At 53.8% G+C, this 23,211-nt stretch overlaps 1 protein-coding gene across 7 annotated transcripts in view; it reads right to left on the reverse strand.

The window, feature by feature from the left end:
* The window catches only part of NLRC5 (NLR family CARD domain containing 5), an 85,458-nt gene that overhangs the window by 25,483 nt on the left and 36,764 nt on the right, over window positions 1-23,211 (reverse strand). For 3 of the 7 annotated variants that reach the window (XM_073880247.1, XM_073880250.1, XM_073880246.1), the window contains 19 exons: window positions 22,136-22,219; window positions 21,905-21,988; window positions 20,412-20,495; window positions 20,198-20,287; window positions 19,494-19,553; window positions 18,266-18,325; window positions 18,046-18,111; window positions 17,485-17,568; window positions 15,323-15,406; window positions 14,290-14,379; window positions 11,788-11,856; window positions 11,158-11,226; window positions 10,302-10,385; window positions 9,805-9,888; window positions 8,242-8,331; window positions 7,413-7,457; window positions 6,434-6,523; window positions 5,472-5,555; window positions 1,499-1,582 (listed from right to left, as the gene is read on the reverse strand). In XM_073880247.1, the coding sequence (XP_073736348.1) occupies window positions 1,499-1,582; window positions 5,472-5,555; window positions 6,434-6,523; window positions 7,413-7,457; window positions 8,242-8,331; window positions 9,805-9,888; window positions 10,302-10,385; window positions 11,158-11,226; window positions 11,788-11,856; window positions 14,290-14,379; window positions 15,323-15,406; window positions 17,485-17,568; window positions 18,046-18,111; window positions 18,266-18,325; window positions 19,494-19,553; window positions 20,198-20,287; window positions 20,412-20,495; window positions 21,905-21,988; window positions 22,136-22,219 (1,485 nt within the window). The remainder of the gene's footprint in view (window positions 1-1,498; window positions 1,583-5,471; window positions 5,556-6,433; window positions 6,524-7,412; window positions 7,458-8,241; window positions 8,332-9,804; window positions 9,889-10,301; window positions 10,386-11,157; window positions 11,227-11,787; window positions 11,857-14,289; window positions 14,380-15,322; window positions 15,407-17,484; window positions 17,569-18,045; window positions 18,112-18,265; window positions 18,326-19,493; window positions 19,554-20,197; window positions 20,288-20,411; window positions 20,496-21,904; window positions 21,989-22,135; window positions 22,220-23,211) is intronic. The other 4 variants (XM_073880249.1, XM_025889147.2, XM_073880248.1 and 1 more) reach the window with 4 other exon arrangements.

Here is a 23,211-nt window from a genome sequence, read left to right on the forward strand (position 1 = left end):
CTGCCTTCGGCTCAGGTCATAATCCCAGGGTCCTGGGATCGAGCCCACTGCTCCCTCTCCCTCTGCCTGTCGCTCACCCTGCGCGTGCTCTCTCTGTCAAATAAATAAGTGAAATCACACACACACACACACACACACACACGCGCGCGCGCGCGCGCGCATCACACCTCTGTCTTTCAAGTCCCCTTGGACAAAAACCCCAAACTCCTCCTCATGCTCTCTCCACCTCCCCTCCTGCCACAGTGCCCTTCTGGCTGTTCCTTGAGCCCACCAAGTTCAATCTCGCCTCAGGGCCTCCTACATGCTCCTCCCTCTGTTTGGAATGCTGTTCCCTGCTCTTCACAAGGCTGGGTCCCTTTCGTCCTTCGGCTCGAACCTTAGTATCCCTCCTCAGAGGCATCCCCTGACCGCCCTCACTTTTGCATGCGCTCTTGACTACATTACCTAGAAAAATACCTCATCGCTGTTTTATTGTCCAGCTGCCCACTACTACAAGGTAAGCTCCAAGAAGACAAGGACACGGTCTTTTCTCCCCACACTCTGCTGTGTCTCCAGCCCTCCAGCGTATGGACTGAGTAGTACAAAGCGTGAGCCCTGGTGTGGGGCAGGCTGGCCACCTCATTCCAAAGGCAGAGGAGACTTAGGGGCTCATGCTGTGTGACGTGGGCACGGAGAAGTCCCTCCCTGGTCTGGGGTTTCCCACCTGCTCATTTTAGCCTACCACTTTGTGCGTCCAAAATGCCCTTCCCGTCGTGGGGGCCATGAGTGGATGTGAGGTCTTGTTGCATCTGCCCACCTCTGGAATGTCACCTGGCTGTTCCTTCCCTTCCCAGTAGGACACAGGGATAAGCAAGATCCTGGCTGTGAAGTGAGCTGCCTCGGGTGTCCCAGAGAGCCTCAGCATTGGTACTTATGTTGCTGTTATTAACGGTATGATTTAATTTCCCGTTGTATTTTTCCATCCCAGCTGCAGCTGCTTTCCCCCTGCTGGAAGAGTATTTAAAGTAAATCCTTTTTAAATTCTAACCAGTCTGCGCTGAAATTAGAAAGCAGAGTTTTAAATACTTCGGAGGATGCTGCTTCAGTTCCCCTTTGGCGGAGTTAGACGGTGACCTTTAAAAACTGGCGTGTGACACAGACACCACCTACATCTGTGACGTCCCTTTCTAGGAGCTGGTGACCTTTCCGTGGGCGAGGAGAAGTACAACAGCCCATTTGCCAGAGACCCTCCATTCTTCAAGGTGCCTGGGGAACACCTGTCTTTTGGAGCCCCAACCCTGGGGGAGGGGTTGGGGAATCGGAGTCCCATTTGTCAGATGAGGAAACTGATCACATAGCACCCCACCCCCCTTCAAGGTTAGTAAGGTATTAGGGAAGAGCTCCCAGCTGTGCCAGATAAAATAAAAGCCCAAGAGAAAGGAGTAACTGGGAAGGAAGGGATGGGTTTGCAAGCCAAGAGCCTCAGCCCAGCACAGGGAGATGGGGAAACCGGTCTTACTGCAGCAGGCTTAGCTGGGGGAGCTGGGGTAAGTGATGCAGCAGGGTCTCCAGGCTCTGGTCACTCAGGACCTCACAGGACAATCTGTGAAACAAAGCATCCGAATGAGGTGGGGGAGCCCTGGGGAAAGCTAGGGGTGCACCCTCACAGCCAGAGCTCTCTGGACATGGCTGGCCCAACACATTCCCTCCAAATTCCGGGCCCTTGAGTTATCACTGAGGCTGAAGGGAAAGGAAGGGCATACAAGTTTGGAAAGTGCTGCTTAAACCAAATGAAATAGTTTCCTTTGCAGCAGGACTTCTCAGAGTTTGAGCACGCTGCTGGGCATTGTGACTTCCCCCGGAGCTCTAACACTTTTCCCCAAATGTCACGGGAGTCGCAGGAGTATTATTTCGAGGGCCCCGGAGATGGGCGCTCTGCAGAAGACACTTGTTAGGAAGAGCAGGCCACCTTGACCCACGGTGAGATTAACAGTGGCCGCGCAGGCCCGCAGCCCGCCAGCAAAGGATCCGAGGTGCAAGTTAGCTTGGGTCTCTGTTGTCCGTCAAAACCAGACATACCAGCCGATCACTTGTCAGGATAATCCATCAGAACCCAGTCCACTTGGGAGAAACTCCAGATACCCGCCCTTTGGGGCCCGCCTGGGCTGCAGCACTGGGACAAGCAGAGTGCCTAACCGCCCTGGGATTTACAGAGCATTTGCAGGTGTCTGGAGCAACTTCCCCACTCCCAGAGGCCTTTGGGCTGTGTTTTCCTTATGCCTTCTCCCCCTCTGCCCTTCGCTGTCCCTGTTCCTGTCCCCTGCAGGCTGTCTTCCCCCTCACTGGGCCCTCCAAGGACCTGGCCCACCTCTACTGCGTGGTTTGCTGATTGGGAGCGACTGTGGGAAGGTCAGCCTAGGATTCCGGAGCTGGGAGCCTCACGGCGGAACCTCTGTGCCCGGGAAACTCTATGCCCTCTGTCCCAGGACTGGGCCCGGGGCTCCAAGTGCTGGCAGAACAGGGGGCCTTTGCTGAGGGGTGGTCCGTCCGCAACACCTTCCACGTGGTTTCCCTCTGGGCCCCCAGTACACAGTGCTAGGGCCTCTGGCTGGGTCAGTGTGCGCTTTACACATTTGGTTTTTTTTTTAAGGCAACAGCAACTTTACCCACTACATCTCACATGGAATGCCAGAATGTGACCAGGCAAAGCAGACCTGCAGTGGAAGAATTTGGGGAGGGGGCCCGAGCTCCATCACCCTCCCTAGCATCTAATTATTGGAGTTCGGCATGAAGTACATTGATTACGATATTCGGGTAGGCAGTCCTAGCCCTCTATAGTTGGCAAAGTACTTTCATGCTATTATCCCACTTTTTCCAGCCACAGCTGAGGGACGGGGGCCCTCAGACCCCCATCTGTGCTCAGAGCACCCAGCACTGCCTGGGGCAGCTTGCACAAAGCCTCCCACTGTGGAAGGTGAACGACAGCAGGCGGTGATGTCCAGCTATACCCTTGTGCCCCCTCCAGGGCCTGGTGGTGCTTAGCAGTTAACACGACAGAAGAGTGCTTTCTGCAGCACCGGCTCCCGCACTACTGGAGGCAGCCCGGGCATCCATCTAGACTCGAGAGGGGTGGCTGCACGGCCCGTGGCACATCTAAACTGTGGAGGGTTACTATTAAAAGGCACAAATATTCAAATGTTGTGTAAAAACACATCAGAGGTAATCAAGGACAATTAAAAGTCCATGGGCTACTTGATGATTTTAGTATGTCATATAATCATGCTAATATCTGAGGTCTGATTGGACGGGAGGGGGGATGGGGTCACTGCGTGACGGGCATGAAGGAAGGCGCGTGATGTAATGAGCACTGGGTGTTATAGAAGACTGATGAATCACTGACCTCTGCCTCTGAAACCAATAATACGTTATATGTTAATTAATTGAATTTAAATAAAAATATAGAAAAAGAGAAACAACAGACCCCCCAAATATTTTAAGTCTGATAATGGTTTTGTGGTTATACTAAAAAAAATAAATAGGGAAAAATAAATAGGGACGCCTGGGGTGGCTCAGTTAAGTGGCCAGCTCTTGGTTTCAGCGCAGGTCATGATCTCAGGGTCGTGAGATCGAGCCCCGCATCTGTGCTCAGCCCTGAGCCTGCTTCAGATTCTCTCTCCTTCTCCCTCTCCTCCACCTCACTCCCTCTCAAATAAATAAATAAAATCTTTTTTTTTTAAAAAAGGGTACTTCCTTTTTAGCTACACATACTACAGCTGAAGTTAAGAGGTGTCAGGGACTTGCTTCAAAATACTGTGTGCGCGCGTGTGTGTTGGGGCCACGGCATGGTAATTACTGGGGAAGGTAGACGGGGACCTGAGGGTCCATCCCACTACTCACTCTTTTTTCATATATGCTCCAAAGTAGCCATAATAGTTGGGGTTTTTCTGTTTGTTTTTTTAATTAAAAAGTAACTTCACAGTGGGGACATCTGACAAAAACTCCCTCGGCCAGGTGGTCAAGGTCAACATCAACAGCGCTAAGTTCACAGCATGCACCTCTGAGATGGGACGAGAAGCGTACTTCACTTCTGCGGTCTTCTTCCCCCAGACCCAGAACCCCAGTTTACCCATCAGAAAAACATCAGACACACCCACACTGAGGGACATTTCACAAATTATCTATTGAGGACTTCTCAAAGCTGCCAAAGTCATGAAAAACAGAGACTGAGAAATCGTCACAGACCAGAGAGGCTGAGAACATGAGGCCTAAATGCCATGTGGCATCCTGGACGGGATGCTGGGTCAGAGAAAGGGTCTTAGGAGAAAAACTAGGGGCATCTGAATAAAGCCTGGAGTGTGGTGAATGTAGCAAGGTTGGTTTCTCAGTCGTGACAAATGGACCATGACGGGTGATATTAACCACCAGGGACCACGGGCGGAGGAACTCCCTGGACTAGCTTTGCAACTCTTCTGTAAATCAAGCCTTAACCTATTCTAAAATAAACGCTTTATTAAACGGTTCATGGACTCCACATCCCAGGGAAGTCACGATGTACTGTCCCGAGACAAAAGCTCGCTGTGGAGATCTGACACAGTAAAATCCCGTGTCTGTTAACGATGTCAAAACCCCCTTGTTCCGGGTCCCTGTGTGCGTGCACAAGGAGAGGGGCATGGAAGGACGGACACCAGGTGACCGTGGATGAGCTGCTCACAAGGGCCAGGAGGGCATCAGAGATGGGAGCGGGAGAGCAAGAACAAAGACCGCCGGGCAGACCATGGAGAATGCAGCGGGTCTGTGGCCCTGACAGGCAAAAGACTAAATATGTGCACAGACAAGGTGGGTCACAGGGACCAATGACGACACTGACTGGATGTGGAGAAGGGTTGATTTAGGTGAGGCAGGCTTGTCTTGAATTTCTTTATTGTAAGGTAATTGTTGTAGTAAAATGGTAACAATGAGGACAAAGGAAAGAGGCTGCCCATTTCTGCAGATGACAAAGTGGAGACACAAGGAGTTAGAGCCACGTGCCCGAAGTCACCCAGCCTGTAGGTGGCTGAGCCAGGGCTCCTGATTCTAGTTCCAGTCTCTGGTCACAGACCTGGGGGTTCTGGGCTGGCTGAGTGGGGAACCAGGAGACGGAGGCCCTGAGTGGGGGCCCTCAGAAGGGACACGCTGCAGCTAAGGAGGCAGGCACAGGGGGTGCCAGGGTGGGGTTCCAGGGGTGGAGGGAGCAGACCGGGGCTCCCAGTTGCCCTGAGTTGAGCAGATGGCAAAGGGGAAGCCCCGGGCCCAGCGCAGCCTCTCCTGATAGAAGGGCAAGGTGCCCTATCGGGACTCAAGGAGGCTGCTACCAATAGGTGAGGGGTGGGGTCGGGCTACAGGGGCTGGGGATCAGGAAGGACTCACCTGGCCTCTAACCAGGACACGTCCACCCCCGGTCACCAGGCAGATGCCCACATTGTGCCCCCTCAGGCTGTGCCCTCCTTACTTACTTGACTTCCAGAGGCCCCGGGCACTTCTCCAGAGTCTCACAGAGGTGGGTGAGGCTCAGGGGATCCAGCTGACACTGCCTGAGGCTGAAAGGGGGCAGTGGGCCGGGCAGGGGGTCAGAGAGGGCCCAGGGCCCTTGTGCAGCCCCAGGGGCTCTCCCCTTCTCCCTCCACCCCTCCTCCTCCACCTCCAGGCTGCAGGATCCTCCCCTCACAGCGCACGCTCGGCACCCCAAGTCTCCCCTACAGCCTGATCCCCACCACTCAGTGACAGTAAAGGATCCCCAGTGCGTAGCTGCCCTCACTCCATTCCAACGCCTCCCCACTGCCCCTGCCTGAGTCTGGGCCACCACTGTCACTTGCCTGGACCACTTTAACACCCTTCAACTCCCCTCCTGCCTCCCTGCAATCCTTCTCCGCCTGCCAGTGGCTTATCTTTTAACAGTGCAATCTGACCACGCCTCTTAGGCGCTTAAGCCCCCTGTGGCTCCCTATTACTCTCAGGCTAAAAGCGAAAGGGCTTTTCTACAGCCTCACTCGCCTCCACTGGCCTTGCACATGCCCCAGCCACGCTGACGTGCTTCTCAAGAGCTTCCCCTCCTCAGCTGACCCACCTGCCGGGGACACTCCTCCCAACTCCTCCTCTGGATAAGCCTGTTTGGGCCCCAGCCGAGGCATCTCTCTTCCTAGGTAAGGAAATCAAGGCCCAGAGAGGGGAGGGGCCCAGCCATGGTCACACAGCCATGGCAGAGCTGGGAAGTCTTCTGAGAAAACAGCGTGGCATCTCTTCTCTGGGGAGAACGCTGGGCCCGGCAGCCCCCCTCACCAGCCCTCATACTGGCCCCCTTTCTTTTCCTTCTCTCGAACTCTCTTTCCCCCCAGGCCTAGCCCCCAGGCTCTCGTTACTCCCTGACTCTTCACCTGTATCGTGGTTACCCCCCAAAGAGAAGTGGACAAAACAGTACCAGAGGCTCCTGCGGACGCGGGGCTGACAAAAGGCCAAGAATTGGGCTCCAGCCGGGAACTCTGGCAAAGATCCACCAGCCAACTGATCCCTTGGAGTGGGGAGACCATTTTGAGAGGAACGTTCACATCACGCACATGGGAAGACAAGACACAGAAGTCAGGGCTGAAGGGGGCCTAGGGATAGTCCAGTCCCTCCCTGTACAGATGGGGAAACTGAGGCCCATGGAAGGGAAGTCAGAGTGAGAAAAGCCAACAACTTACACCTGTCTGGGTGGCAGCACCTGGCTAGGTCAGGGGAAGCCAGGACAGGGAGCCCCTCCTCTCTCTGATCATCCCCGGGCTTCCATTCTCTAGGCTTTGAGAACCCAGAGAGTTCCCAGAAATGGGGACCCTGGCCCAGGATGCAAGACCACCCTGGCCTTGGGCCACTCCAGCTCCACACAGCCCAGCTGGTCTGGCAATGCTTTTCTCTGATACCTTACAGTGGTCCCACTAGGGGGCAGCTGGGAACATCTGTGCAGAACTAACAATCTGTTGTTGACTACAAAGGTGTGGAAACTTTTTCAGAACACAAACGGTCCTTGGCTTCTCGAACGCCGTACACTCTGAGTGTGAAGGGCGGTGGCTCTTTTGAGGTCGGGAGTCTGCAGAGCTCTGCAGAAGTCCCGAGGGGCAGAAGCCTAGCCACCCTCCCTCCCACTCAGCACCCCTGAGCGGGCACCTGTTCTGTCGCATCGCTCCCCCCTCCACCCCGCATCTCCCTCCCCGGCTGCCCCGCCTCCTTTCCAGAGCTAAGCGGCTGATTACTGCGAATGGAGGGACACAGGGGGACATCTGCAGAAGGGGTGCCAGACCTGGGTGGGCTACTCTAGGGCTAACAGTGGTCAGCACGGGGCTGGGGTTGGGGGCACCTGTAGGAAACGGAGGCCGGGGGAGAGGGGAGCCCATCCTTCCCGCCTTGGAGCTCTCCCTCCTCACCTGCCTGTTCTGTCACCTCTCAGGACGACGTGCTGGCTCTCTAAGCTGCAAACAGAGAGGAGGCAGCAGTCTGAGACAGACAGACAGACAGCCTGGTCACGGAGGGCCTGGAGGGCGGCCCACTTTCTCAGCAAATATAACAATATTCATACTGAGCATGGTGACACGGATTGAAGCACATACAAAGCGCAGCACTGCCAGGACCTCCTTTTATGCTCACGACAATGGTGTGAGGTAAGAACTGTCCTTACTCCTCCTTAACAGATGAAGAAATGGGTACAGAGAGGCTCAGTGACCTGCTCAAGGCTGCACAGCAGGTAAGTGGTGAGCCTGGATTTGAACCTGGTCTGTCTGTGCCCACACCTCCCACTCTTGGAAGGGGAAAGGGGGGGGTGGAAATGGGCAGACCCCACTGAAACCATGGCTCATCTGCCCGGCTTGGCCCTGGGCTGCCTGGCCAGGTGGCTTCCCTTCTAAATTCTCATCAGCTCCAGAGACCCCATGATCGAGACTGGTCCTCGAGCACTCAACCACCATCAGGGAGCTTCTGGTTTCCATCAAAGTCTCCCAGGATGATCCACAGAGTGAGCAAGGGAGAGTCGCTGGATCGTGTCCCATGTCAAACTTGGAGGGATGGGAGTGTCCTGGGGCTACTTTCATTCATCTGTCCATTCATTCATTCAGCAGACACCTGTCACACGCTCATGGGGCCTGGTGCTACGCAGGGCCCCAAGGAGGCGACACTGTGAACAGGACAGATGAGGAAGGTGGTGGGAGCCGATGGCCCGTGGGGTCAGAGGGCAGGGCGGGGGCCCAGAGGCACACTCACCTGATGTCCAAGTGGAGGAGCCACTGCAGAGTTGAAAAGCACGGGGTCAACATGAACACCGCATCCAGGGACAAACTGTTCTCACTGAGGCTGGAGAATCATAGGGGTGATGTTGATGGAACTCACCCAAGACTCACAAACGCCCTCTTTGTTGGTCAGTGCCCAGGGCAGGGGAGGGCTGTTCCTGAGTCCAGATGACAGAGCTCACTGAACCCCAAATGGCCAGAGGGCACCTCTTCTAACTCCCCATTGTACAGATGGGGAAACTGGGGCCCAAAAAGCAGCAAGGTCTTGCCCAAGGTTATGAGACATGCTGACGACAGAGCTGAGATTAGAACTCTGGTTCTCTGGGTCTGCGATGCATCTGGAGAGTGCTTTCAGGCCGGAGTTGTGCCTCAGTTTCCCCACCAGTGCCCAGTGCAAAATGAAAATGCAGGGACTCCTGTTCAAAAGGCAGGAACAAAGCTTTTCCTTTCTTTCGGGTCTGTCAATCTGTCATAGTGTTTTCTATTTGCCATTTAATGTTGCAGCCCTCTGGCCCAGGTACGGGTGGATGAGTGAGGATCTCACAGGTTGGGGGCTCAGACTATTTCACAGTAGTGAGAAGGTCACATGGGGATTTGCCCCAAAGCACCAATCTCCATATAATTTGCCTACAATGGTGAGGCCTTCCTCCCCACCCACAAGCAGGCCCAGAACAGGAACAGAGGTAACCCCTTCTTCCCAGATTCCCCACGAAGACTGAGCAGGAAGGGCCCTCTGGCTACAGCACTCATTCTGTAGTTGTAGCCCAAACCACAGCCCCCTCCCCCTGATATTTTAGGTGTTCCCTGGGAACCCGGGGCCCAGAGAGGTGATGGAACTTGCCTAAGGTCACACAGAGAACCTAACAGTTGTGAGCTCTCTCCAGGGCTCCTCTCACTTTAGCCCCCAAGAGCTCAGGAGGAGAAGAATATGTGGGAGCCCAAAATACAGGGGCTTTCTAGCATCCAGAAACTCTGGTCTGTTGCAGGCAAAGTCTGGAGGCTCCTGGTCTCCTCCCAGGGCCTCCCTCCCGCATGAACATCTCCCCCCCTCTGCTCTCCAGCTGCCCTGGGCACCCTGCTCAGGCATCTTGTCTGGTACACATCCTCCCTAGTCAGCCTGTATCCTAGGAACAGCCCCTCCCTGCAACCCAGGGCCAGAAGGGCTGCCATTCATTAGGGTAACTGACCGTTAGCTAACGCTTCCCGCCCATGCTTGCACCGCCCCAGGTGGCTTGGGCCTCCCAGAGAGCCTGTGCAGAGCCACAAAGTCAGGTTCAAGAAGTAAAACCTTGGGACAGCAGCTGGATCACTGAGTCCCAGAGGCTCCCTCAATGAGACTCACAGCAGCTAACTACCCTTTGTGAGCACTTACCCCGTGCCAGGGACTGCACCAGGAGATTGACATGCGTTCTCTGATTTAATCTTTACAATAACCGGGGAAGGAATGAGACAGGACACAGAACACCCCCTCCTCACCCCCACACCCGTCTTCCTGATGAGGACAAGCGCCAGAGGCTTTGTCTGGTTGGCTACTCACTCCAAGGACTGCAGAGGTCCCAGCCCTGGGAGCAGCTGGGCCAGCTGGGCTGCGCCTTCATCCCCCAGAGCATTGCCTGAGAAGCTGGGAGGGGTGAAGGGGCAGAACAGGTTAGTGGAGGGTGGGCGTGGGGCCCGTAGGAGCTCTGTGTCTCCACCCCTGGGAGACAGCTTCTCCTGAAACTGGCACTGGGCCCTGGGCTACCAGACCAGATCTCAGCAGATCTCACACAGGTCCGCTGGAGTTTCCCCCACGTTTTCCATCCTGAGGTTTGTGACCCTTGGGGGTCCGGGAGGGGCTTCAGAGGGGTCATATGTGGGGACCTGCATTTTAGGGGGAAGGGTCACAACCCTCCCCGGACTCTCTAAGGGGTTCCTGATTGCAGCAGAGAAACACCACTGATCGCAATCTTAAAAAAAGTCAAAACAAAACCGCCGCCACCAACACCCAGGGCCCGCTGGGCTCCACCCACCCGCCCTCCACCAGCAAATACTCACTCCAGGTGGGTGTGGCGGCATCTTCCTCTCAGCGCCCTGCAGAGCCGCTCGAGGTGCTTGGCTTGCAAGCCGCAGTGTGTCAGCCTGCGGAGGAGGAAGCACAGCCCCTCAGGACAGAGGCCACAGTGGCCACCGCCCCCAGGCACACAGGGATGCACCGACACACAGCACACACGCAAGACCTCCTGCACCGGCAGTCAAGAGCTAGAGAGAGTCAGAGACACAGGGAGACCAAGATGGAGAGACACTGAGATGAGAGACAGAGGAGACGGATGCAGAGATGCACACGCACGCACGCGCACCTATGCACGCATGCACAGGCACTTACACATGCACACGCGTGTACACACACAGTGCCAGGGGAGGACAAACGGACGATGACAGAAAGGGCAGCAAAGACAGAGAAACAGAAAATATGAGAGAAACAAGCAACAACAGAGACAGACAGACAGGCAGGGAGATTCAGATGGACACAGAATAAGAGAGAAGGCCAGCAGAACATCGACGGGAGCCCTGCGGGGGCTGAGCCCAGCCCCAGGATGAGGGAAGAAGGTGACACGTGTCCCCATTCTCTCCATCCAGAGTCCCCACGACCCATCAGCTGCTGGAGGCCAGGGGAGCTAAGAGGAGTGGGGGCCCCCTGGGTGGGGAAGGTCACTGAGGGGGCTGCCCCGTGAGCCCCGTCTCTGGTGGGCTGAGCAGGGGAGGTGGGAGGCAGGGAAGCCAGGCCACAACTCCTGGATACGGCAGGTTGTGTCCTCCAGGGAGCCCCTGGGGCTGGCGGCCTGGGGACAGGCTTTGAGCAGAGGAAGGGAAGAGGTAGGAACCACACAAGGCCGGCAGGCCATCTCTGCACCTGATTCTCGTGGGGCGCAGGGGCCGCTCAGAGGGCGTCCGGCACGTCAGGCTGACCCGAGGCGCAGCCCTGGAGGGACACATACCATGGCCAGGCTGAGCACACTCCCCAGCCACTGTCTCCGAGTCCACCCTCAGCCTCACCTCCCGCCGTTCAGTCTCTACACGAGGCCTGGAGAGGGCAGGCCCTGGTTCCACCCGGGCTTCTTGGCTTCCGGGCTGTGTGACCTGGGACAGATCACGTAGCCTCTCACCGGGACAAGGTATGTGAACCGCTTTAGTGCGGTGCGTGCCAGAGGGAGCCAGAAGTTTCTAACCAAAAGCAGAGCTACAGGCCAAGCACTCTGCAAATCCTTGGGGTTTATGCTGAAGGACCTCAGTGTCTGGCGCTTGGCTCCCAGCTATCCCACCCCTACCCCAGTCGGCCATTCTGCGTCACAGGGAAACGGGGAGGCAGTCTGTCCTGTGACACTCCCCCTCTGGGCTTCGCCCCTTGCCAAGCCTGCTGGCTTCCTGCTCCTTTGTGAATTTGTCTAGGTCCCCTGAGAGTTGAGTGATGCTGTCCAGCCGTGGAGGTCAGGGAGGGTCTGGGCTTGGCTCAGCACAGGGCCCGGATGAGGTTGGGCCCTACCTCTTCTGGATCTCCTTCAGCTGCTCCTGCTCTGGGGCAAATACGAAGACCGCAGTTTTGTGCAGCACGCTGCAGAGGGAGAAGAGAGGAAGAAGGAGACAAGAGGCTCACAGGGGCCCGGGGGCCATTTTCTAACCTGGCCTGGAGGGACCGCAGAGGTACTATCCCCTGCCTCTAGCTGTGGCTACTTCCTCTGACTCTGCTGTGACTTCTTGAGCTTTTGGGCACCTGAAAGCTTTCTACCACAGAGATTTTGCAAACTTATCCACCCTTGTTTCCTGGAAAGCCCTTGAAAGAAAACTTCAGTCCTGCCTTTTCTCTGTCTCAGGCTGAAACCCTCCTCGCGGGCGCCTGGGTGGCTCAGGTGGTTGGGCGTCTGACCTCGGCTCAGGTCATGATCCCAGGGTCCTGGGATCGAGTCCCGCATCGGGCTGCCTGCTCAGCAGGGAGGCTGCTTCTCCCTCTGCCTCTCACCCTGCTTGTGCTCTCTCTGTCTCTCTCGCAAATGAACAAATAAAAATCTTTAAAAAAAAAAAAAAAAGAAAAGAAAAGAAAGAAACCCTCCTCGAGGCCTCTGCTATGTGCTTGCCCAGAGAACCCTCAGCGGAGGGTGCTCACCCCAGTTCAGGGAGGTCACTGCTAGCTCCAGGACAGCTGCCGACAGTCTACATGGGGCTGTAACTTACAGCAGGAGCATCCCTAACCTTGCCGGTGTAAACTGAATATTAAATACACTTTTTTTTTTAAGATTTTATGTATTTTTTAAAGAGAGAGTGAGAGAGAGAGAGAGAGCGCAAGCAGGGGGAGGGACAGAGGGAGAAACAGGCTGCCCACTGAGCAGGGAGCCCGACGTGGGGCTGGATCCCAGGAACCCAGGATCATGACCTGAGCCAAAGGCAGACGTTTAACAGACTGAGCCACCCAGGCGTCCCTAATACACCAGAGTTCATACTTCTTCCATGTGGAGAACTTACAAATTATAGTAAAGTAAGAAGAAAATAAAGAAAAATCACCTACCACCTCTTCCATCTGTCAATGACCGCAGATAACATTTGGGAATGGGCTCTTTAGGTCTTTTGTTTTTATTTTTATTATTTTTTTACTTTTTTTAAAGATTTTATTTATTTGACAGAGACAGACACAGCGAGAGAGGGAACACAAGCAGGGGGAGAGGGAGAGGGAGAAGCAGGCTCCCCACTGCAGGGAACCCGATGCAGGGCTCGATCCCAGGACCCTGGGATCATGACCTGAGCTGAAGGCAGACGCTTAATGACTGAGCCACCCAGGCACCCCTAGGTCTTTTGTTTTTAAAATGCAACTGATATTCTTTCTTTTTTCCTTTTTTCTTAAAAAATGGGATTAAAGGACAGATTCTTGTTTAAGAATTAGTTTTTCAAGGGATAGGTGAAACGGGTGACAAAATGTTGGTAATTATTGGTGGGAACTGGGGTGTTCGCCATTCTCCCTCCCTTTTGAGTATGTTTGGGAAGCTTTACTATAAAAATGGTGAATTAAAATTATACTACAGTCATCGCTCTGGACTAAAATTGTACCTTCATCATCACTTTTCATTGAGTTTTTCTCTCTGAAGGTAACTCAGTTTACTTACCTAATATTCAGCTGCTGTATATTTAAGGTATGTTCCTTTTTCCTACTATAACTAACACTGAGGTGAACATTCCTGCATCTAAATGTGTTTGCACCAGCATGCTGACTTCTTTAGTGTAAATCCCTAGAAATGAATGGAGCACCATTTGGAATGAGCTAAGGATCCTTTATTGGATCATTATATACATATACAGTGAATCAAGGTCCCCTAATCTCTCTTTTGGGTTAATCGGTGTCTCTCTCCTCCTTTGAGGGGTGTTTAAAGGAGGGACCACCCTACTTGGTTAAGAGCCCCTCTGGGTGGGGACTGTGTTGACATTAATTAGCATCTGCCCTCAGCTCCCCAGACTGAATCCTGAGACTTACAGAAATAAGGTTGGGCCTTGTCTCGTGTCAGGTTCCCTAAGAAGCAGAGCCTGAGCCTCTGAATGGGGCAGAGAGCCAAGTTTCATTTGATCACTTGTGTATGTGATGTACTGAAGGCCTGCTTGGGAGAAGCTGGTAAGGGACCAAGGGAAGCAGAAAAGAGCAGGTCTCTGGCCTGATCCCACAGGGAGCTCTGGAGCATGAGGGCACCAAAAGTTTATCCTACCCGAGGCAAGGGGGCTGGAGAGTGACACCTCTGCCTCTCTCACTGGCCACTCCTGGTTGGGGGAATTGGGAGGATAGGATTACCGATAGGTAATCCTATCGGCCCCGGGGTAGTTCCCTGGAGAAAGTATAAACTGAGAGCAGCTGGGAAAAGAGGGTGTGGGCAGGGCTCCAGCAGCATCTTCAGGTCCCAAAGGCCTGGCCCAGAAAGAATGCTAAGGTCTTGGAGAGAATGGTGGGAGAGCCCCCGAGCTCCAGGCTGGAGGCAGGAGGGGGTAACAGTGGTCCACTGGGAGGTCCTACCTGATGTGTAGGTCTGCCAGGGTCTGGCACGTGCTCACCGCACTCAGCACACAATGCACCCCGTCCACAGAGAGCCCGTTGTCGCTGAGGCTGTGGGGGGGGGGGGGGGGGGCAGTCAGCAGACAGCTCAAGTCCCCAGGCCTAGACAGCTCCAGTCCCCTCCTCCTGGCACAAAGTAGCTTGCTGACTGTCACTCTGGGGATGTCCTGGGTCCTTAACCAGGGTGTCTCGAAGGATTCTGGCCCACGTGGATGAGCCAAGAGCTGCATGACTTCGTGCCCCACTCAGAGAATAAGGTTCTACAGCTTGAGTGAGAAGAAGTGACTTACCGTTTTTACCTCTCTGAGCCTGTTTCCTGGTCTGTCAAATCACCACCATTTTAATCCCATTTTACAAACGGAGAAACTGAGGCCCAGAGACATTAAATGATGTTAAGGCTACTAAGTGACAGAGTCAGGACTGCACTCCCAAGGCAAGGCCCCAAACCACTGTTACTCAACCTCAACATTCCCCTACCCAACCCACGCTTGATGCTAAAACCTCAACACATCCCACCCAAACACCACCCCACCTGATACCGTGTAACACCAGAGCACATCCAGCAGCCTACTACCCTTTCTTTCCATCCCACCACCCCAACAACCCACCCCTTTACCTCGGGGCACTGTGCCCCCACCCTAACACGCCTCTTCCCACTCCAACACCACAAAACCCATCCACTCCAAACCCTAATGAAACACCCACTGCAACACCCCACCACACCCCAGGGCTGTTGCAAGGATGAACTGGAACACAAGCCCCTGATGTACGAGGAACACGCTCTACACACCCAAGGGGTTTTAGTAACTGGAACTGAGACAGAGGCAAAGGCAAGTCATGGGCAGACCGCTCCAACTTTGCTGGTGCTGGGGGAGAGCAGGTCAGTGGGGAAGCGCTAGGCCACTGCAGGCAGGCAGATCGGGGTGGCAAGGACCAGCTGGGGCTCTCTCCAGGGCTCCCCCCCCATCACCCAGTAGTGACGCGGGCAACTCACTCCAGATTCCTGGTGATGTGCAGCTGAGATGCGGCCTCTGCCATCAGTCGACAGCCTTCATCGTCCAGCTGGTTTCCTGAAAGGCTGAGACAGAGGGGCCCGATGCCTTGTGCTGGTGGGGTGGGGTCCCTCCTAGCCTCTGCACTCACACAGTCCCTCCTTGGCTTTAGCCAAAGCAGCACTCCAGTAAATGAGCCCTAACAACGATGGATGCTGCACGGCTGTGTATGACATGCCCTGCACTGTCCCAACTGCTTCTACCATTACTGGGCATTTAATCCTCACAAGGACCCTGTGGAGCAGACACTATTATTATCCTCATCTTACTGATGAGCAAACCAAGGTTTAGAGCGTTTAAAGCACCTCCTAAAAGGCGGACTTGGGATTTGAACCCAGGCAGCCTGATTTCAAGGCCCCACCCTCAGCTGCTTTTTTAAGCTTCAACCTGCATAATTGCTTCTTATGATAAACTCCATGGTTATAGGGGCATCAGATCTACCAGGGGGATCAGGGAAGGTTTCCCTGATGTTTGAACTACTTGCTTGAAAAACTAGGAGCTCAAAAACAACAACAACAAAAAAAACCAAAAAAAAAAAACAAAACAAAACTAGGAGCTCAATAGGTAAGGGGTGGAAGAGAAATGGGGGAGGGTGTTCCTGGTATTGGGAACGGCTCATTCAAAGGCCCTGGGGCATAGCTCACTGGCGGAGCTGAAAGGGAGACAGTGTGTGAGGATCAAAGATTTCAGTGGCAGGACAGGGTCAGATGGGCCTTGGTGGGTTGGAGGCAGCGTTTTAGATCACGCAGGATTTTAGGATTTGGGCTTCAACTATGAGCAGTGGGAAGGAGTAAAGGGGGGGGGCAGGCAGCAGTGAAATGTAGTTTACTCTCTGCCACGTGGAAATGGCCAGTGTGGAAGCAGGAAACCCAGCGAGGAGGCTGATGGGGTCATCCAGGTGAGGAGTGAGAGTGGTTTGGACTGGGGAGCTGGATGAAAAGAGGGTGGTGTTGAGAGCTATGTAAGTGGTAGGTGGACTTGGGATGGGCTGCCTATGAGGGGAGGACAGGGAGCTGAGAGATGCCTGGCCTGTGTAGCCAGGTGGGTGATGGGGCCATACTGTGGGTGAGTGCACCTGGGGCAGGTAGGGGGTGGTCAGGCTTGGTGATGTCCAGCTGGGTGGAAGCGTGCGTTTTGTATAAACACCTTCTAATCCTGTCTTGGTTCTCCCAGTCAAGGCTCAAGCTTTGGTCACCAAGGCCCTCACCCATTCATCTTTCCCTAGGGTGAGGCCACTCACCTCACAACACCTTATGGCATTCCATCACTCCACCCTCACAGCCACCTGATTTCCTGGGATCGCCCTAGCAGGGATCCCCGCCTGGGGGGACATGACAGGACCTCTACCAATCCCTAAGCCCTACTCACAAAGGAGCCGGGCGTTCATGGAATTTCTCCAGCCCCAAAAGAGAAGGCGGTCTCACTCTACTCTGGGAAGAAGACAAGGGAGGGGACCCTGAGGGCTGTGGTTTGGAAGACATGTGTGATGAGGTCTCCACTTTGCAGCTCTCAGTAACACTGGTTACAAGGACGAGGCCGGTGCGAGTCAGACTGTCTGAGCCTCAATCCTGGCCTGGACTCTTCCTCGACGTGTGACCTTGAGCAAACTTAACCTCTGTGTTGCTTAATTTCCTCCTCTATGAAGTGTGCATAGTAATAAGACTTACATCACAGAGATGGGAAGATTAAATGAGAGGATGTATGCAAAAAAGCCTGGTCCAGGTCAAGTGCTAAACGGTGGTAGCTGTCATGATGGTCTGAGTTCCCCAAATTCTTTTTTTTTTTTTTTTTAAAGATTTTTTTATTTATTTGATAGAGAGAGACACAGCGAGAGAGGGAACACAAGCAGCGGGAGTGGGAGAGGGAGAAGCAGGCTTCCTGCTGAGCAGGGAGCCTGATGTGAGCCTCGATCCCAGGACCCTGGGATCATGACCTGAGCCGAAGGCAGACGCTTAACGACTGAGCCACCCAGGCGCCCTGAGTTCCCCAAATTCTTAATGAGGCATCATGCCCTTCCTTACACCATGCACCCAAAGTGGAGGCCCTTCAGACACTGCCCTGCCCCCCACCCATCTCCCACCCCAGCACTTCCCATGATACTCACTCTACTTTGTCCAGGCGGGGGCCTTCCTGGAGCTGGGCTATGAGTTCCTGCACGTCATGGACCCTGAGCTGACACTGCTGGAGCCTGGAGTGAGGCAGAGGGGCTCAGGGCAAGAAGCTAGACCACACCTCCTCCGGCCCCAAGGGCCACCGCCGGGTGTGGGAGCTGGGGGAGTCAGGAAGCAGACAAACCTGGGGTCTCATCCTGGCCCTGCTTCTTAGTAACTGAACAATCTTGGACAAGGCCCTTGGCCTCAGTGTCCTCCTCTATCAAATAGGAATAATAAAGTGTACTTGGCAGGGTTTCCAAAAGAATTACAGTGAGGTAATGGATATAAAACACTAGAGTGCCCAGTATGTAGCAAGGGCCCATTAAATTAGTTGTCATTACTGTTGTTATGGCCGATGCTCCTTATTCAGGCCAGGATGGCTTAAAGTCCTTTCTCTGCTCCATGCCTGTTTTTCCTTTTATCCTCCTTGCCCCTGCTCTACCTCTCCTCGGAAGGCGCCCTCCCCCCATATCACATCCCTCCCCTTAAGGCAATCGAGCCCACAGAGGTACCTGAGTGTCAGGCTTCTGCTCTGAGCCTCTTTCCTCTGGCTGGCATTTCCCTGTAGGTCTGGCGCTCTGGCAAGAACAAATCCAACATTGGCCTTGTCTTAGATTCCAGGGCCTGATTGTTTGGAGGTGCTAAAGGTGCTATTCAGAAAAGCAGCAAGAGCAAAAGGTTTGAGGGCAAGTAGGCTTTACTCAAATTCTGGCCTTGGGCAAGCCACTTCACCTATCTGAGCTTCCATGGTCTCTCTTCCAAGATGGGATGACAGTATCTGACGCAGACTGACTGAAGGATTAAAATGAGACGATGCATGGTCAAGCGCCCAGCATGGGCACAACATTGAAGCTTAGTAAAAAGAAGCTGCTATTTCCATGTTGTGAAGCCCTCCATTTGTATACATGCCACCTGTGGTTCAAAAGGCTGGGAGCATGGACTGTGTGTGGGTCCAGGCTGTGGGAGCCACGGCACCTCCAGGCTCTCTCCCACTGGGCCAGGGGAGGGGTGGGGACTGCAGAGAAGCTGGAACGTCATTACCCAGGTTTTCACAGACCTCTAGACTGGCACTGTCCAACGGAACTTTCCGCAATGATGAGAATGTTTTGTATCTGTGCCATCCACTGTGGGAGACACTAGTCTCCCCATGGCCACTGAGTACCTGAAATACAGCTAATGTGGCTGGTAAACTTAAATGTTCATTTTACTTAATTTTAACTAATATGCCTTTAAATAGCCACTTGTGGCTAGGGGCTACCATATTGGGCATCATAGCTCTGTACACCTGGAGGGGAAAAAGACCTTGGTCCTACTCGATCGTTGTATGGGGGAGAAAACTGAAGTTCAGATCAGGGAAAGGACTTGCCCAAGGACATATAACATCATCTGTCTGTGAGTCTCAGCCAGGGACGAGTGTGAATAAGTCCAGCTGGAATGTTCTCTCATGGAAAGGCTGCTTCCCTTTCTTTGCCCATGCAGGACCAGCCAAGCTGGAATCCATGCACAGCTGGATTAGCCAGCATCTGAGTGCCATCTGGATGTCAGCAGTGTTTTAAGCACTTTCAATGTGTTAATTCATTTAATCCTCAGAGTAACTCTGAGATGTGGGTATCATCATTGCCTCCCCCCCCCTTTTAGATGGAAGAGTTTTCTGGAGCTTCCCCCACATAGTAACACCAATCTAACAGTATATTCATGCCTTCCCTAAGGGTCTGACTTGCTCTGAGATTTCTGGGGATGCTCCCCCACCACAGGAACCAGATGTGGTCCAGATACGCTAGAAGAAGGTAAAGTCCTTTGCCAACTCTGAAAAGAAAGCCCTTTCTCAGGCAGCCATAGCAAGAACAATCCCCACATTCCAGCTCTTCACGGGCTCTCTTGGCTACCTTACCCTGCGACTGCTTGAGCCCAGACTGCTCCTCAGAATGAGCCCAGACCCACCCCCTCCCTAGGTTCTTACCCTCGCAGCTCTGCAGCAGTTTCTGCGGGCGGAGAAAGAAGGAAGATGAGGTCCCCCTCCCTGCAAAAGTCAGACACCAAGCCATGAGACCAATGGACTGGAAACCAGCACATCACCCGCTGCCTGCACACCCCCTGCAGCCCCAAACATCCAGAGAAAGCTGATTTTATTATAACCGACAAAGAAACAACTGGCAGAAATGCCCCAAATCAGACAAGTAAAATTTGTGACTATGTCGTTGCTCGATGAATCCCGAGAGAGTATTCTTTAAAAGTCAGGAAAACAATATTTACAGAGAAGACTTTAAAAAGTTAGGAATGCAAAGAGTTTTTGTGGGAGTTACAGTATTTTAGGGTTAAGAGGCATGGCACTTGACCCACTCCGTAATCCGAACAGGTAACCCCAGTTCAGCACCACGGAGAGCAACTCGCGGCTCATGATTCCTTCGCTACGCTTCCTAGATGCGTTGACTCATTCCTTCCACCCTCCGCCCATCCACCCATCCATCATCATTCTACTCAGCACTACCCACTGAGTACCAGGTGCCAGGCCTGAGCTAGGCTCTGGAGATACCGATGTGAATAAAACAGATTCAGGCACACAAGCGTAGCTATTGCATACGCGGTGCTCCATTTCCCACTCCCTACCTTCCCCTCCCCTTTTCTCCAGCCTCTGAAGGCTCAGATTCCACTCCTTGGGCTCACCTGACCTGCAGGGTCCTGACAGTAGGGCATGCGACCGCCACCTTTGTCAAGCAGAGTAAGGTTGACACGGACACATTGTTGCGGCTCAGGCTGCAAGATCGGGACAAGGGTATCAGGAGTGAATCCTGTATCCCATGGGCCCCAGACTTTTTTTGCTCTCCAGGGGAGGTGGGTGGCTCAGGCAGGGGTGGGGGTGTGTGGAAAGACGGCTTACTCAAGCTTCTGGAGCCGTGGCAAACAAGGAAGTACCTCCACGATGTTCAGCACAGCCCAGTCCTTGAGCTGGTTGTCCTGAAAGCTGCAAGAGACCAAGGTCCAGTCCCTCAGCCATGGAGTTGGGGGCCTTGGGAGCCCCAGTTGGCAGGTGACACGGCTGCCCTCATGGAGGAGACACAAGTCATAGGCCCACAATGTGGTGGTAACCAGCTCCACAGTATCCAGTAGGCCCAGCTAGGAGGAGAATACCTCTGCTGGCCTCACTTCTGTCCCTATTCAGCCCCAATGGGGTTGTTCCTGCCGAGTGGCCCAAGATGATGGGCTGTGAAGGCCTCGTGAGGTGGAATGAGGACACCCAGCACACTGCTCTCAGGGCAATGTCTGGGATGTGCCTGAGGCCATCCAGTTTATCAGGGCCTCTTGGCTCTTGGGGTGATGAGCAGAGTCTAGACTGGGATACAAGAGATGCTGCTTCCAGCCCCAGCTCTGGCCTCGACTCACCCAGAACCTTAGACCAAGCACATTTCTTCTGACCTCACATTCCTCATCTGTCAAACGGGGTCCACAACCCAGCCTTGCCTGAGTTCCTAGCCAGAGGGACAGAAGTACGAGGGTACCTTTGTGCAAGATTGCTCTGGTTAGTGCAGAGGTTTAGAAATGTGAACATGTTGACACTTATTTCCCCCTGATTATTGAGAGTGACCTTAGTCTTTTCTCCTATCAGCCAGTGATCCCACAGAAAGGCACCCAGCTGAGGGGATAGGAGCTGTGGTCCAGCTAACACTCCACTCAACAAGCAGAATGACCTAGTGCCACGCCGCATGTCTCTGGACAAAAGGGTGCCTTTCTAAATCTCATAAAGGTGCCATATCAACTAGTGGTGGTTCTGCCAATGAGCTGCCGAGAAGGCTCCCCGGCCCTACCCCTCTCAGGCTACTCATCACAAACACAGGGCAGGAATATATTTGCAGATATGTGCTCAGTTAGCATGTACTTGCATCTAAATGTGTATGTGGATCTAAGTGTGCACAGGTGTGCACACACCTATGAATGTGCAAGTGAGGGGAACACATTTAAGCGAGCAGGCGAGTGCCAGTGTGCACACACATGCACGAGTGTGAAGGTATATGTGTGTTTCATGCATTTATGTGTACCCACTGTGCCTGACACCTGCCTACACACTGCCATCCCTTCTCTCAAGGTCACAGAAAGAGGGGGAAGGGGCCTCAAAGTTCAAGGTCCTTCAAGACAGCCCAAAATATCAGATGAAGGAAGCGGTGCTTGAGGGTCTTTGGCAGCCTTGTGTTTGGATCCAGACCCATCCAGTTCTTGGACCAATGCCTCCCCTCTCTGGATCTCACTGTAAAACTGTCCAGATCCTGATGGAAAATGCAGGACTCATTACAGGCTCTGGGGTGGGGATGGGGAGCCCAGGGACCTGGGAAGTGACTTGTCCCCCTTAGCTAGCAGGTCATCTTGGAGCTCACTCACCTGACCTCTTCCAGCTGTGGACAGAGGCGCAAAGCCTGCACCAGGTGGCTGATGCCTCGGGCAGTGATCTTACTTCCTGCTAACCTACAGGGTAAGCAAAGGTGGTGGGAAGGAATGGGGGTGGGGAAAGGGGGCAGGCCAGGAATCTGCCCTGTGCAGGGTCAAAAGGAGAGGGGAGAGTTCCAGGCATATCCAGCTGAGGATCCCTCTTGGACCCAAGCCCTGGCTCACCCCAGCTTCTTCAGGCTCCGCATTGTCGGCAGGCTCCTGGAGAGGGCTTCTGCAAAGGCGTCCCCACATTTCCTGCTCTTAAAGCTGCCACAGGAAGAGGCAAGGTAGCAGAGGCTCAGTGCTGAGCAGGGCTTAGAAGCCATCACCCACCCCTTCCTCTGACAGATGGAACTGAATAGTTAATAGTTATAGTAGTGGGGGCGCCTGGGTGGCTCAGTCGTTAAGCGGCTGCCTTCGGCTCAGGTCAAGGTCCCAGGGTCCTGGGATCGAGCCCCGCATCGGGCTCCCTGCTCAGCGGGAAGCCTGCTTCTCCCTCTCCCACTCCCCCCCGCTTGTGTTCCCTGTCTCCCTGTGTCTCTCTCTGTCAAATAAATAATAAAATCTTAAAAAAAACAGTTACAGTAGTGGTAGTAGCTCTTGTCTGTAGTAATAACAAATACGGATTATGGCAGAGGCTGCTAACTGCCCACTGAAACCCATTCTCTGTGGGTAGCGCCCTAACTGGCGGCATTTCCAGCCTCCCGTGCAGCTCAGAACATAGCTAGAGCAGCTATGTTCCCACCACCGGATGGTGAGCAGAAGGGATGTGCCCCATCTCAGTGTGTGTGGGCTTTAACACGCTGGGTACATCTAAGGCGTGCTCCCCTTCCCTTCCCCTAAGCCAGAGCGCGGATATGCCCGTGACCCAGCTTTGACCATGCAGATCCAGATGCCCAAGGAGATGGTGGAGCATCAGTGGAAGGGATCTGGGTCCCTGCATGACCACGTGGAGCTGAGCCATCTCAGGGACCCGGACCACTTACTTCCGAGTGCTCCATGCCAGTGAAACAAAATTCAACATTATTTAATCCACTGCATTTGGGGGTGGGGGTGGGTTCTCTCAGCCTCACCTTTTCTCTCGCTACTACTGCACATATTAACCCTCCCTAAGGAGGGTTTTCCTGGCATTCTCTTATCTGGCTCTCACAACAACCTCATGTAGTGAGTATTATTACTGATTCATTTTAGGGATGAAGAAACTCAGGCTGAGAGGTTAAATAACCTGCCCAAAGTTAAACCACATCTGGAGTCAGAGG

The sequence above is a fragment of the Callorhinus ursinus genome, unplaced genomic scaffold (genome assembly GCF_003265705.2).
Source record: "Callorhinus ursinus isolate GAN/ISIS: 27379988/994484 unplaced genomic scaffold, GSC_fseal_2.0 scaffold37, whole genome shotgun sequence".
Taxonomy (NCBI): domain Eukaryota; kingdom Metazoa; phylum Chordata; class Mammalia; order Carnivora; family Otariidae; genus Callorhinus; species Callorhinus ursinus.